The sequence below is a fragment of the Salvelinus sp. IW2-2015 genome, unplaced genomic scaffold, assembly GCF_002910315.2.
Source record: "Salvelinus sp. IW2-2015 unplaced genomic scaffold, ASM291031v2 Un_scaffold2671, whole genome shotgun sequence".
Lineage (NCBI taxonomy): Eukaryota > Metazoa > Chordata > Actinopteri > Salmoniformes > Salmonidae > Salvelinus > Salvelinus sp. IW2-2015.
In genome coordinates this window covers 20,806-35,292 of record NW_019943977.1, presented here as the reverse complement: position 1 = coordinate 35,292, position 14,487 = coordinate 20,806, and the positions used below count along the sequence as shown (strand labels likewise).

General features: G+C 44.5%; 1 protein-coding gene and 1 pseudogene across 1 annotated transcript; one reads left to right on the top strand and one right to left on the bottom strand.

Moving 5' to 3' along the window:
* Window positions 1-151: 151 nt before the first annotated feature.
* Window positions 152-4,149, top strand: tk1 (thymidine kinase 1, soluble). Its single transcript, XM_024141688.2, has 7 exons — window positions 152-326; window positions 491-522; window positions 917-1,030; window positions 1,553-1,646; window positions 2,416-2,505; window positions 2,921-3,040; window positions 3,470-4,149. The coding sequence occupies exons 1-7, from the start codon at window positions 261-263 to the stop codon at window positions 3,653-3,655; spliced, it is 702 nt and encodes a 233-aa protein (XP_023997456.1). The 5' UTR covers window positions 152-260; the 3' UTR covers window positions 3,656-4,149.
* A 944-nt stretch (window positions 4,150-5,093) lies between these two features.
* LOC112074523 (synaptogyrin-2-like) overlaps window positions 5,094-14,487 on the bottom strand; it is an 11,430-nt pseudogene continuing 2,036 nt past the window's right edge.

Genomic DNA, 14,487 nt, shown 5'->3' with positions numbered 1-14,487 from the left:
GTTATGTCCAAGCTAAATGAAAGTACAACTTTGTAATGAGTATAATTAACAAAGTCTCCCGCCAGAAGAACGAACGTTTGACCTACTGACGCGTTTGTCACGTGATTATTCTGTGAGCTGATTGGTTCGTTCAGTGACCCTGATCAAGCATTTACAGAAACCGTCGCGGCGGGATATTCGTAATCTTTTCAGCCTCTCCGAAGAGTGCAGAGTTATTTTTCATAATTATTAGGAATATTGTGAAACATAAGGTTAACTTAATGGAGTGTTTGAATGTTCCAAGAATCCTGCCAAATTCCCCACGGAAAGCAATAGGACAGATCCAGGTACGTTCACAATTTATTTTTGAGACAAATGCGTTACCCTAAACCTTTTTATAATCATCTTAAAACAAACCAAATAACTCAATCATATGCAGTGCACTGATTGTACGTTTAGATTTCTATGTCGATCGTACACATCAAACTCATTGTCTCTCATTTGTTTGCAGATCATCTTTGGCCCAATGTTCTCTGGCAAAAGGTTTCAGTTGGCTAATTCTTCATAATCAGCTGTTTATTTGTTAACGACAACCGCTAAGATTTTGTACCAACACAGTCAGTGAACCACCGTAACTTGATGGCACGACTATAGCAGCTCGTTAGAATTGTAGCCCGCCAAATGTAACAGTGCATTAGTACACGGTTTACTGTAATCAGCATCTCAAGCACTAGCTCGTAACAAGCTACTGTAGTGTGTACTTTACATAGTATTACAAATTAGAACATATTAGTAATTTAATAGGATCTTTGCATTTATCCTATAAACTGTAACCATCTACTCCGCGGCAGTGTTTTAGAGAGCGCTTCATAGCTGTATTACTAGTTTGTGATACATTTTTTCTATAACTGACTGAAATCTATTTTCTTATTAACAGCACTGAGTTGATCAGGCGAGTGCGTCGTTTCCAGATCGCTCAGTACAACTGTTTGGTGGTCAAATATGCCAAAGATACACGCTACTCCGAGAAGGGCATGGCCACGCATGACAAGTAAGAACACTCTGGTTTATGTCAAATACATTATCTCCTGATTTGTATAGATTACATTTAACCGCACCCCCATGAACTAATTATTACCCTGATTCACCTGATTCTCATTGTTGCCACCCAGGACAACAGTTGTTTCCCTCTGCTTTTGCGAGTTTGAATAGTAGAATACACAAGGTGCCATTTTGAAATGTGGCGGTGCATCGGCAGTTTCTCTTGTTGCGTCACTCACTGACAGTCAAATAGCCCATGTCAGCTAACATTTTTTAGATTGCTAAATTGGTTTAGAGGCCAGCTATTTAAACTTGTCATCATGGTCGAATTACCAGCCAGGGGCGATTGATTTTGTTAGTCAGTCTCACTCAGATATATTAAAAACTTTCAACATTTCTCTCCGCCCCATGGCAAAATGTACAGAATTGCAGCATCACTAATGTATTTAGTAGGATGGTCTCTTTATATATGTGTGTGTGTGTATATGTATGTATGTATTTATTTATTTATTTATTTCTACACAAACACCAGAAACACAATGGAAGCTGTCCCAGCCAACTCCCTGAGTGACGTGCGTTCTCTCGCTCTGCAGGCTTGCGTCATCGGAATCGACGAAGGACAGTTTGTAAGTATAGTACATTAGTCTGTTACCCTCTCACTGTATCCAACAGAGTGATCCTCTTTGTTCCTCACCAGATCATTACCTGTATGTTCTCTACAGCTGAATAACCTGCCATTGATATTCATCTGTTAAGCACATGGAGTCATCAGCACCATATTCCTTAGTGTTATTATGACCACCTTTTTTCAACCGTCTCCCCCAGACGCTCCACGTATTTAAACTGTTCCAGAGCGAGCACACCTGATTCAACTGGTCAACTAACCATCAAGCCATTTACATTTACATTTTAGTCATTTAGCAGACGCTCTTATCCAGAGCGACTTACAGTAGAGTGCATACATTTTATTACATTTTTACATACTGAGACAAGGATATCCCTACCGGCCAAACCCTCCCTACCGGCCAAACCCTCCCTAACCCGGACGACGCTATGCCAATTGTGCGTCGCCCCACGGATCTCCCGGTTGCGGCCGGCTGCGACAGAGCCTGGGCGCGAACCCAGCCCAGCCTGGGCGCGAACCCAGAGACTCTGGTGGCGCAGCTAGCACTGCGATGCAGTGCCCTAGACCACTGCGCCACCCGGGAGACCGGGTGGCCCTTGACTAGTTGAATCAGGTGATCTAGTTCAGGGCTACAACAGAATGGTGAAACATCTCTGAGGAGATCACTGACCTATGCTACATTACCAATGATAACCAACCATGTCCTAACTGTTATACCCGTATGCTTATGAATCCATGCCACATTCTTCTTGTGTTTGTGTGTTTGTCAGTTCCCAGACACAGTGGAGTTCTGTGAGGAGATGGCCAACATGGGGAAGACTATAATCGTAGCGGCCCTGGATGGAACCTTCCAGAGAAAGGTAGGCATGGATGATGAGTCATATCCAAGGTTTGCTGCCTGCCTCCTGGTTGTCTAGCATCGTAATCGTGTCGTCATCGGTAACAGTTGTCTCAGGTAATAGAATATTTGACATGTAGAGTTTGTCAGTTTAATTTGAATGATTAACTGCGTATGAATGATGTCTGTCTGTACAGACAGTACATTTCTCTGGCTAGTGTACTATCTGACTGACCTCTCTGCCCTATCCTGTCTGTCTGTGTGTCTGTACAGACAGTACATTTCTCTGGCTAGTGTACTATCTGACCGAACTCTCTGTCCTGTCTGTCTGCAGCCCTTTGGAAACATCCTGAACCTGGTTCCCCTGGCTGAGAGCGTTGTGAAGCTGAACGCTGTCTGTATGCAGTGTTACAAGGAGGCAGCATACCTGTCTGCAGCCCTTTGGAAACATCCTGAACCTGGTTCCCCTGGCTGAGAGCGTTGTGAAGCTGAACGCTGTCTGTATGCAGTGTTACAAGGAGGCAGCATACACCAAGAGACTGGGGGCAGAGAAAGAGGTGAGGGGGATATGATTTATATTAGAGCTGAGGAGGGATCATACAGTAGAAACATCACATGCCTTCCCGACTCAAAGGTTGTATTCCCTTGAACTTCTGGGAGTGAAATGAGACTGGTGGTTTTTCATATCCTCTTTGTCGTCACAACCAATCTCTCTTGACATTCACTGTCCTGGTCTACCTGCTTCTCTCCCTTTCTGAAATCCCCTCTTGATCTCTCTATCATCCCTGTTTTATTAGTCAACCAGTTAGGAATGAAAAGTCCCTGCAGGAATCACAATTATCACTGTGTCCCATTTCACCATTTATTACCCATCCGATCCTTTCGCATCTGCCCTAAGGAGTAAGGGTTAGGAGGTTGATTTTAGGACTGTGCCTGTATTTGGACATGACCTCACTTCCTGTTTCTTGTCTGTGCCCCGCCCCCAGGTGGAGGTGATTGGTGGAGCCGATATGTACCATGCGCGGTGCAGGAAGTGTTACGGTGGCCTGATGGATGTGGTGAAGGAGAATAGCGCCCCCCACAGGGACGATACGCCACCACATGTGATGACAGGGAAACTGCTTGACAACACTACATCGCCACGGAAACTCTTCGCCACCCTGCAAGTCTGATCATTACCAGTAGACTATTCTTAAAGGATAGTTCACTCACATGACTTTAAAGGGGAAGTTGACTTGAATTGGAACTTTTGAATGAGATGGTGAACAATCCCTTTAAATTTTAGGTGTGGTAATTTGACTGGAGATGAGTTAAAAGGGATAGTTGTTGAATTCATTTTCTAATTGGAGTAATGAACCATCCCTTTAAGTTTTGCACTTGGAATGAGTGGGGACAATAAATGAAGCTCCATCAACCCACTGAACGGTATGGTATCTGTGTAATACCTGTCATTTTATAGGGCTTCTTATACTTCGATGTAAATATTTCTAAAACATAACCCAAATTAGTACATATCATGTTTTTTAAGACTTGGATACACCTGCTAACTTACATACTGCCATGCAATGAGTCTAGTGTACACAACTTAATATTCAACTGTTACTTTTTGTAGTTCTGGTCTGATTTGCCTCCTATAATACAAATAAATATATTTTTTAAATGTTCATTTATGGTTTGTGTTAAGTCATTTTCCGGATTTTGCAAAATGTTAAGTCGAACCCATAACTGTCAGTGTTCAAGGTAATTTTTTGTTGTTGCTCAGTTGTGCCACTACATCATGCTAATTGCACGCTCCCTCAACCTTAGACATCTGGCATTGTGTTGTGACAACTGCACCTTTTCGTGGCCTTTTATTATCCCCCGCACAAGGTCACCTGTGTTAATGTTTAATCAACTTCTTGATATGCCACACCTGTCAGGTGGATGGATTATCTTGGCAATGAAGAAATGCTCACTAATAGGGATGTAATCGCGCTCCAGCGACTCCTGTGGCGGCCGGGCGCAGTGCGCGCTAACCGAGGGGGGCGGGTGCACGGTGTTTCCTCCGACACATTGGTGCGGCTGGCTTCCGGGTTGGAGGCGCGCTGTGTTAAGAAGCAGTGCGGCTTGGTTGGGTTGTGCTTCGGAGGACGCATGACTTTCGACCTTCGTCTCTCCCGAGCCGTACGGGAGTTGTAGCGATGAGACAAGATAGTAATTACTAGCGATTGGATACCACGAAAATTGGGGAGAAAAGGGGGATTTTTTTTTTTTTTAATAAAAAAATAGGGATTAAACACATTTGTGCACAACATTTGAGAGAAGCTTTTTGTGTGTATAGGAACAATTCGGGGTTTCTCGAGCACAGAAACATGCACCCAACACTTAACATTATAGTTGCCAATCACCCTAGTAACTGAGTGAAAGAAATGGCGCTGGATTGCAATCCAATGTACTAGCCTTGACTGAAATAACCTTTAGGTCTTGGCAGTTGGCATGTTGTGTTACAGTAACTAGCTGCCAATTAAGATGATTTTTATGTAACACAGAAATCCCCAACGCAGTACATTAGTCACTCAATCTGGATTGTAAACATGTATTTTTTTAAACCAGTCAAATTATGACCAAATATTGGATTTAAGGCAAATTTTATTCTGCCCCACGCAGACACACATGTCATTTAGACAGAACAAATTATATCCTTGTGACATACATATTGAGCATTCAATTCAATAGAACACAACTGAACTAACAGGTTTCTGGTGCTATTTTTTTTGTGTGTTTAAGGGAAGTGTGACACAATTTGCAAATTAACTTCATAAATGTAAAATAAGTGAGAAATACTCATCTACACTTTCATTTAGATCTGTGGTGGTGGTGATCAAGTGTAAATCAAATCATATACATCATTGGTTATCTAACACGATAAAACAATGGACAAAAAGTGAAATATACACATCACCCCTACAATACAGAAAACAAAACGCAATCAATTAACTCAGTCCCAATACTAAACTACAAATCACATACTTACAGAACTCTTGGCTATCAATCAATCATAGATACAAAGGTTGCTAACTGGTGAGGTTTCATTTGAACAGTAAGGCTGCATTACACAGGCAGCCAAATTCTGATCTTTTGCCCAATTATGGGCAAAAGATCTGATTTCACTGGTCAAAAGATCAGAATTGGGCTGCCTGTGTAGACACCGCCTCACTAGGCCAAGTGGACATCTAGGGGGTATGTTCAGGATTGCAAACAACAAATTGCAACATCACTCACTCCATCACATCTCCTGACATTTATGAACACAAGGCAACAGTTTGATAATCCTGAATATGCCCTTCAGTTGCTCAAGTGTGTCATCATGGCTTAAAATGATTTTGTTCAAGGTTTTATAAAGTAAATATATGGACAGTTTGAGTTTATTGGGCAAATAGAGTGTATACACCATCGCGTTTGAGCCTTCTGTAGGAAGGACACTTCACACAGGCACTAGGGAAAATTGAAATGGTTGGTGCCACTATCAGTGGAGGCTGTTGAGGGGAGGACGCTCATAATAAGTCTGGAATGGTACCAAACATAAGACAACCACGTGTCTGATACCATTCCATTCACTCCATTCCAGCCATTATTATGAGCCGTTCTCCCCTCAGCAGCCTCCACTGTCCTGTATACATATAAATAGAGGGAGCGTTTCTACCCTCCCAAAATGTTTCCACTACTAGCCTTGCAAAGTAGCATCACTCACATTTAATAAATACATCTGTGTCCCAAATGGCAACCTAATCCCTATGTAGTGCACAACTTTAGACTAGGGCCCATACAGTGTAGTGCTCTATATAGGGAATAGGGTGCCATTTTGGACACACTCAGTGAGGTCTTCCCTTTGGCCAAGTGGACTCCTATGATGTGTTATTATACAACTTATCTATGTGTGTGTCTATATTTACCTACACACATCTATATGTGAATATGTACATCTATGCTTGTCTATGGTGGACTCAAGGTCACCATGGTGTCAACATTACATACAAGTACGTCTAAGGCACCGTCAACAAAGTATACCAGGGTTCTTGTTAAGAGAAGTGCATAACATTTCCATAGAAGCCATTCTTCAATGGATACTACGTCTGCTGTTTTCAGTCTTGTCCTTTAAAGCGCCAATCAGCAGTTGAAACAATAACAAATCGTCTCCCCACCCGTTTCAGTAAAAAGCTGAGGGATGGGGCTCAAACTCATAGAGTTATGTATTACGAGGACTGACCATCCATGATATCAAAATTATAGTTAACCATGTTGAGGCTAAATAGTGTTTGTTTACATTTACTTTGTTCACAAACATCAGAGTAAAAAAAGCTCATATTTTGGGTTCTGATGGGGTACAACAATTGAACTAACCTCATGAGCATTTATAAGTTCTATTCTTCAAGAATCAATTGGTACATATCATTAATACATCCAAAAATGTATCTGCAGATTGCCACTTTAAAGAAAAGCAATTGATGAAATCCCAAGTATTGTATTGTTATCAAGTGCTTAAGTTAGTCCTGTATGATTTACATTTAAAGTCAGTCAGATGATTGAAGTAGTGTGCCAAAGCACACTTGGACCTTGGTGGACCGGGAGTATAGTCACAGCTCTTGATCGTGTTCATTAGTGCCACACAAGCAAAACTTTTTGCAATGGAAAAACCAACTAAGCATTTGCCTGATGAAAACCTTCCAACTGTTTTACTTGTTTTGAAAGCAGGAACTCCCCTCAATGTTCTCTGAACATCAATGACGCTAGGACCAAGAAAATGTATTTAAAATAGCTTCTGAAGTTCGGTAATTGTGTGTTTGTTAATGTTCATATTGTAGCGGTTTTTCTTCCATTTGGTGCCTAATGAACATGACCCAGCTGCCGCACTGAGGTTCCTGAAGTCAGTCTTGGCAGTAAGAAGATTATTCATGAATTACTATACYTTTACCTTTAGTAGTACAAAGCAGGCAGTGGTCTCAGACTCAGAAAGACTGATAGGAAACCCACAAAGTAATACAAACCATAGATGGCTTTATGTAGCGGCAGTGGAAGACTTATGTTCCGATTCTCCACCTTCTCCAGTGCACATGGTTCTAAAAGCACTGGTGTAAGGATTGGCTGGAGGGAGTTTCCACCATTGTCAAAGCCACAGGGGAAAAGTAGGCCAGTGCAGTGCCCACTTTGTGAGAAGGGTGGAGAATTGGGACTAATTTATCTCTTGGTTACAGCCGAGTTTCAACCCCTCCAGTTGCTGTAGTTTTTGTGGACAGTAGACATATAAAAGATGACTGAAAACTCAATACATAATGACTAGATAGGAACATGCATATTACACAGATCAGTTGAGCAAACAAGCCTTGTGTTTTCAACGTGGGATTTAATGAGCACTTTAATGTGTTTCTTTCTTTAGGCTTTTTATGGCTTTACCTTGACTGTTATCAGATAGACAGGATTTAAGAGTTATGAAAAAGGACYTGTGTATCCTAAATGACACCCTATATATAGTGCACTACTTTTGACCAGAGCCYTATGGGTCCTGATCAAAAGTAGTGCACTATAAAGAGAATTGGGTGCCATTTGGGACACAGCCAAAGTCTGTCTACGGCTCCTGAAGTGGGACAAAAGCCCAGCAGTTTACATAGGACATTAATAATAAGGCTTTCTTGGGCATTTGGCTTATAGTTGGCTTATCCTGTAGAATTCAGTAGTCTCACGATACACTGGTCAATTAAATAAACATACTTTTTTGACATAGAATAAAACACTGTGCTTGCGTGTCATCAACATAATTGTGCTAAATTGAAAACAAAAAGATAAAATGTTTTTAAAAAACACACTACAGCCATTCAAAGAATTGGCGGTTCAACTATSAATATCTAGTATGTACAGACACCAGAGGAGGCTGGTGGGAGGAAGCTATAGGAGGACCGGCTCACTAACGGCTGGAATGAAATACATGGAACCGAGTCAAACATGTGGTTTATTTGATACCGTTCCATTTATTCCATTCCAGCCATTACAATGAGCAGGTCTTCCTATAGCTCATCCCACCAGCCTCCTCTGACAGATACACATTATCCTTCCTTCTGGAACACAGAAGCAGGGGACTAGAGTTCTGAACAGAGAGGGGGGAGACAAGCACACTGATTAGCTAAAGCAAGCACTTGCCCCTCCCACGAGAGCTCTCATCGGCCGTTTTTCGCATATCCCAAATCATGTGACCTCCAGTCTCCCGTGTCACGTGACCAGGCTCTGACTTTTGCCCCTGCCCCTCAGCTGCGCCCCTGTCTCAGGGTAGAAGTCTCCCTTTAACCACATCATCCACTGAATTAGTAGTAAGCAGACCTGTGTTCAAACACTATTTAAAACCATTATCGGTCTGTGCTTTCATCCAGTTTCCCTGTTGCAAATTAAACCAATGTAAAAGTTGACAGAGTGCAAACTCCACCCACCTTGCACTCCAGACAGACAAAAGCAAAACAAATATTTCAAATAGTATTTGAACCCAGGTCTGGTGATAATGAGCTTCCACTCTTCCTTTCTCCATAATTCTATCCCAGTAATAGTTCGGTGAAATTGCCCCTTGGCCTAGACACTGATCTTGGGTCAGATCTTGCATTTCCCCCACTAATGGTAACCATTAGGGGTTAGGAATGGGGGAAGTGAAGCTGATCCTAGATCTGCACCTAGGGGAAACTTCACCGCGGAGCCCCTCAGTAGTTGGGGGGTTGGTAGTCCCCCTGGGGTTGGGTGGTGGTGATGGTGCTGGGGGTGAAGGGGGGTTGTTGGAAGTCGTCTGGCGCGCTGGAAGGGTACGGGGAGTAGGTGGTGGGGGTGTAGGCCGAGGGGGCGTAGGTCGGAGGGCTAAGGGGTGTGCTGCTCCGGCGCAGGCTCGGCGTAGATGCTCTGGGTGACATCGGCAACACCACGGCGATATTCTCCCAAAGCGAAGTAGGTTAGGATTCCCTGTTGTAGACACAAAGAGGGGTCAATTAATAAATCAATTCATTAATTAAATCAGTCAGTCAATGAATCAATTAATGAAATAAGTCAGTCAGTGTGGTGAAGGTATGACCAGGCCATAGTGTAGCTGTAGTAAGAGAGGCAGTAAGGCAGCTGTAGCTGTAGTAAAGGAGAGGCAGTAAGGCAGCTGTAGTAAGGAGAGGCAGTAAGGAGCTGTAGTAAAGGAGAGCAGTAAGGCAGCTGTAGCAAAGGAGAGGCAGTAAGCAGCTGTAGAAAGGAGAGCAGTAAGGCAGCTGTAGTAAAGGAGAGGCAGTAAGGCAGCTGTAGTAAAGGAGGCAGTAAGGCAGTGTAGTAAAGGAGAGGCAGTAAGGCAGCTGTTAGTAAGGAGAGGCAGTAAGGCAGCTGTAGTAAAGGAGAGGCAGTAAGGCAGCTGTAGTAAGAGAGGCAGTAAGGCAGCTGTAGTAAAGGAGAGGCAGTAAGGCAGCTGCTAGCTGTAGTAAAGGAGAGGCAGTAAGGCAGCTGTAGCTGTATAAAGAGAGGCAGTAAGCAGCTGCTAGTAAAGGAAGCAGTAAGGCAGCTGTAGCTGTAGTGACAGTCCTCCTCACCCAGGTGGCAATAGAGAAGAAAGAGAAGGCGATGGTGGCGCGGGCGGCGTCCTGGGGGAATCCACTGACATCAAGCGTACGACTCCATTGGCTAGCCAGGAGCAGAAACACACGAACCACAGGAACGTCCACACACCTGATACAAACAGACAAGAAACAAGGAATATACTTATTTACACTACCTACAGGGTCACGTTCATTAGGGAACACAACTGAAAATGTTATGAAACCTTTAATCAATGAAAAATATATAATAAGCGTTTCTTATTGTACGTTCCAGGCAGTCCCTCCCCGTTTCAGTCCGTTTTCTTCCATGTGGTGCTATGATGAACAAGACCTAGGTGCCTGGAAGCTCTTTCCTCACACCACAACCCTAGGTTCACACACACCTCCCCTTACCCCCTCCTCACCTGAGAATCCCAGGTCGGCCATGACAGCGTACTTCCTCTCCTTTGCGTTGCTCATCAGCGGCATGTAGGCGTCCAATAAAGGAAGAAAAAACAGGCCAGGAAGGCTAGAGAAATAAAATACTTATATAAATATATATATTTTAACACTTTATTGAGACTGTAAGAAATGAGGTGGGGAGTCAGGCAAGTGGGAGAAACAGTAAGAAGAACGCAGGGTTTTGAACCCCAGTCTCCTGCGGGGAGTCGTATTATGACACAAGGACTCAACCCCAGTCTCCTGCGGGGAGTCGTATTATGACACAAGGACTGCAACCCCAGTCTCCTGCGGGGAGTCGTATTATGAGACAAGAATCAACCCCAGTCTCCTGCGGGGAGTCGTATTATGAGACAAGGAATCAACCCCAGTCTCCTGCGGGGAGTCGTATTATGAGCACAAGGAATCAACCCCAGTCTCCTGCGGGGAGTCGTATTATGACACAAGGAATCAACCCCAGTCTCCTGGGGGAGTCGTATTATGAACAAGGAATCAACCCGTCTCCTGTGGGGAGTCGTATTATGAGACAAGGAATCAACCCCAGTCTCCTGGGAGTCGTATTATGAGACAAGGAATTCAACCCGAGTCTCCTGCGGGGAGTCGTATTATGAACAAGGAATCAACCCCAGTCTCCTGTCAGGGAGTCGTATTATGCAGACAAGGAATCAACCCCAGTCTCCTGCAGGAGTCGTATTATGAGATGTGGTAACACTCCCGGCACTACACCATAGCTCTGCATAAAGTGATACCTTCTATTGTCGATTGTCACAGAGACACAAACAATTATTTTTCTGTTATCTGAACCCAGGGCACAACGGCGGGAGATGCCATCTCTGATCCTGTTTTCTGCCTGGCCCCGACCAGATTTTTCCCACTCAAGGTGGTTTCCCCCGGGTACAGATCTAGGATCAGCTTCCCCTCCCCATCCTAACTATTAGTGGGGGGAAATGCTTAACTGTCCCAAGATCAGCATCTTGGGGCAACTTCACCCAACACCATTCTCAGTCAGTCTGGGATTAGAACCTGTAACCCAGAACCATTAGACTACTTACCTATGACACCGATGCCCACAGCGTAGTGACACGCCGAGTCATTCTGGTTGAAGACGCAATGCGCGTAGGGGCTGTGCGACTTGTTGACAAATCCCTCCGCCGTGATGCAGGAGAAGACCACGATGGAAAAAATCTAAGAAGGGGAAGAGAGGAAAGTTTCAATTTGACTGTTTTGCCTGTGACCTGCATGTTTATTTATCCATTTAGTCGTCTATCAACGACGGGGCCTTGTTTCTCCATCCCTCAACGACGCGGGCCTTGTTTCTCCATCCCTCAACGACGGGGCCTTGTTTTCTCCATCCCTCAACGACGGGGCCTTGTTTCTCCATCCCTCAACGACGGGGCCTTTTTCTCCATCCTCAACACGCGGGCCTTGTTTCTCCATCCTCATCAACGACGGGCCTTTGTTTCTCCATCCCTCAACGACGGGGCCTTGTTTCTTCCAGTCCCTCAACGACGGGGCCTCTGTTTCTCCATCCAGTCATCTATCAACGACAGGGCCTTATTTCTCATCACCGTCATCTATGAACGACAGGCCTTATTTCTCCATCCGTCATCTATCAACGACAGGGCCTTATTTCTCCATCCTCAGTCTCTATCAACGACGGGCCTTATTTCTCCATCCAGTCATCTATCAACGACGGGCCTTATTTCTCCATCCTGCATCTATCAACGACAGGGCCTCTATTTCTCCATCCAGATCATCTCATCAACGACAGGGCCTTATTTCTCCATCCAGTCATCTATCAACGACAGGGCCTTATTTCCTCCATCCAGTCATTCATCAACGACAGGGCCTTATTTCTCCATCCTGTCATCTCATCAACGACGGGGCCAGTAGAAACATACAATGAGATGGAGATGAGGAGGTCTTCTGAAAAGTATTCTAACAGGCGACGCCATCCACTTATGCTTCTCTCTCTTTCCATCTAACAATGCACTGTTGAAGAACAGAAAAAACTAGGGCCTGATGCCGAACGCCAGGGTCGTGTCGTTAGGACAACCAGCAAAACCTTTTACAACTGCAAAACAAAAAGGAACACTTCCTTATTGGACGGTCCAGGAATCCCCACCTAGTTTTAGTCTAGTTTCTCTCTCCATTTGGTGTCCTAATGAACCGGACCCAGGCCCCTTCTGTAGTCAGTTCAGTTCCAGTCTCTGTCCGTTACTGGCTCCACCACCGTCATGTGACCCAGCAGCACTGATCATACTTGTGACCAGAGATGCCAACAATTTCCTCTTCACAGTATTAGTGCAGACAGAGAGAGAGAGAGAGAGAAATATGTGTTTCCTTTGAGAATGCGATGAAAAGAGAGAGAGAGCAGAAAATAGTGTGTTCTTTTTCAGTCTGAAAGACAGGACACGCGAAGAATGTGCTACAGCCATTAGTTACTGGGGAGTTCCAAAGAGAGAACTGACAAAGTGATGAGTAACAGAGATCAAATCCAGAGAGACAGGAGAAACGAAGAGACAGAAATAATTCAACAACCAGCAGAGAGAGGTCTGCTGACTGAGGGAACGAGAGAGAATTCACGCAAAATTCTGATTGAGCGGAAGTATACACCAGAGAGAGAGTCTTTGACTCGACTGAGGGAAGGCATCAAACCCGAGAGATGTCTGCTGAGGAGAAGAGAGAGAATTCAACAACAGCAGAGAGAGAGTCTGCCTGACTGAGGGCAAGAGAGAGAATTCCAACAACAGCCAGAGAGAGGAGTCTGCTGACTGATGGGAAGAGAGAGAGAATTTCAACAACAGCAAAGAGAGCAGTCTGCTCGACTGCAGGGAACGAGAGAGATTCAAACAACAGCCAGAGAGAGAAGTCTGCTGACTTTGAGGGGGAAAGAGAGAGAATTCACACAACAAGCAGAGAGAGAGTCTGCTGACTGAGGAAGAGGTAGAGAATTCAACCAATATCAGAGATGAGAGTCTGCCTGACTGAGGGAAGAACGAGAGAAACTTCAACAACAGCCAGTAGAGAGAGTCTGCTGCACTGAGCGGAGAGACTGAGAGAATTCAAAACAGCCAGCAGAGAGAGTCTGCCCTGACTGACGGGAAGAGAGAGAATTCAACAACAGCAGAGAGAGAGTCTGCTGACTGAGGGAAGAGAGAGAGAATTCAACAACAGCAGAGAGAGAGTCTGCTGACTGAGGGAAAGGAAGAGTGATGGAAGAGAGACAGAAACAAAGGAAACAGTGTGAGAGAGCACCAACAGATGATAACCCACATGTTATTTCCTTACGCCATGTCATACAACAATGGTGTGTGTGTGTGTGTGTGTGTGTGTGTGTGTGTGTGTGTGTGTGTGTGTGTGAGCAAGTGTCTATGCGATGACGAGTGTGTGTTCCGCTGGATATGAGAGGGTCGTTGGAAGACACTGCTAGAGAGAGCACTGGAGGGGGGCTAGATGGGGTATCACCTTCCCTCCCATCTGCCCCTTTCTGCTCCCACCGTCAGGGAGCAGAAGTGGTTGTGTCGACAGGCAGCACATTCTGTCCAGACCGAGGCAGTGTCCCAAATGGCTACCTATCCACTACATAGGGCACTTCTTTTGACCAGAGCTCCATGGGCCCTGATCAAAAGTAGTGCACTATATAGGTAATAGGATGCCATTTGAGTCACAGACCCTACTGTGTTACACTCAGACCCTACTGTGTTACACTGTTTACATGTTGGTACGCTACACTGCTCAGGCTTACAGGCTCATAGACCAACTAGACTGACAATTTACACCGTGTGGCTCTAGTGTTATCTGTTAAGTGTATGTCTCTGTATGGAGGAGACTGTTTGAGCAACAGACATCTTGGTGATATGTAGCTAGCTACAAGACCTGAGGTTAAATATTATCGAACAGGGCCTAGGGGCATCTGGTCTTGGTCAGATATTATTTAACAGGGCCTAGGGGCATCTGGTCTTGGTCAGATATTATTTAACAGGGCC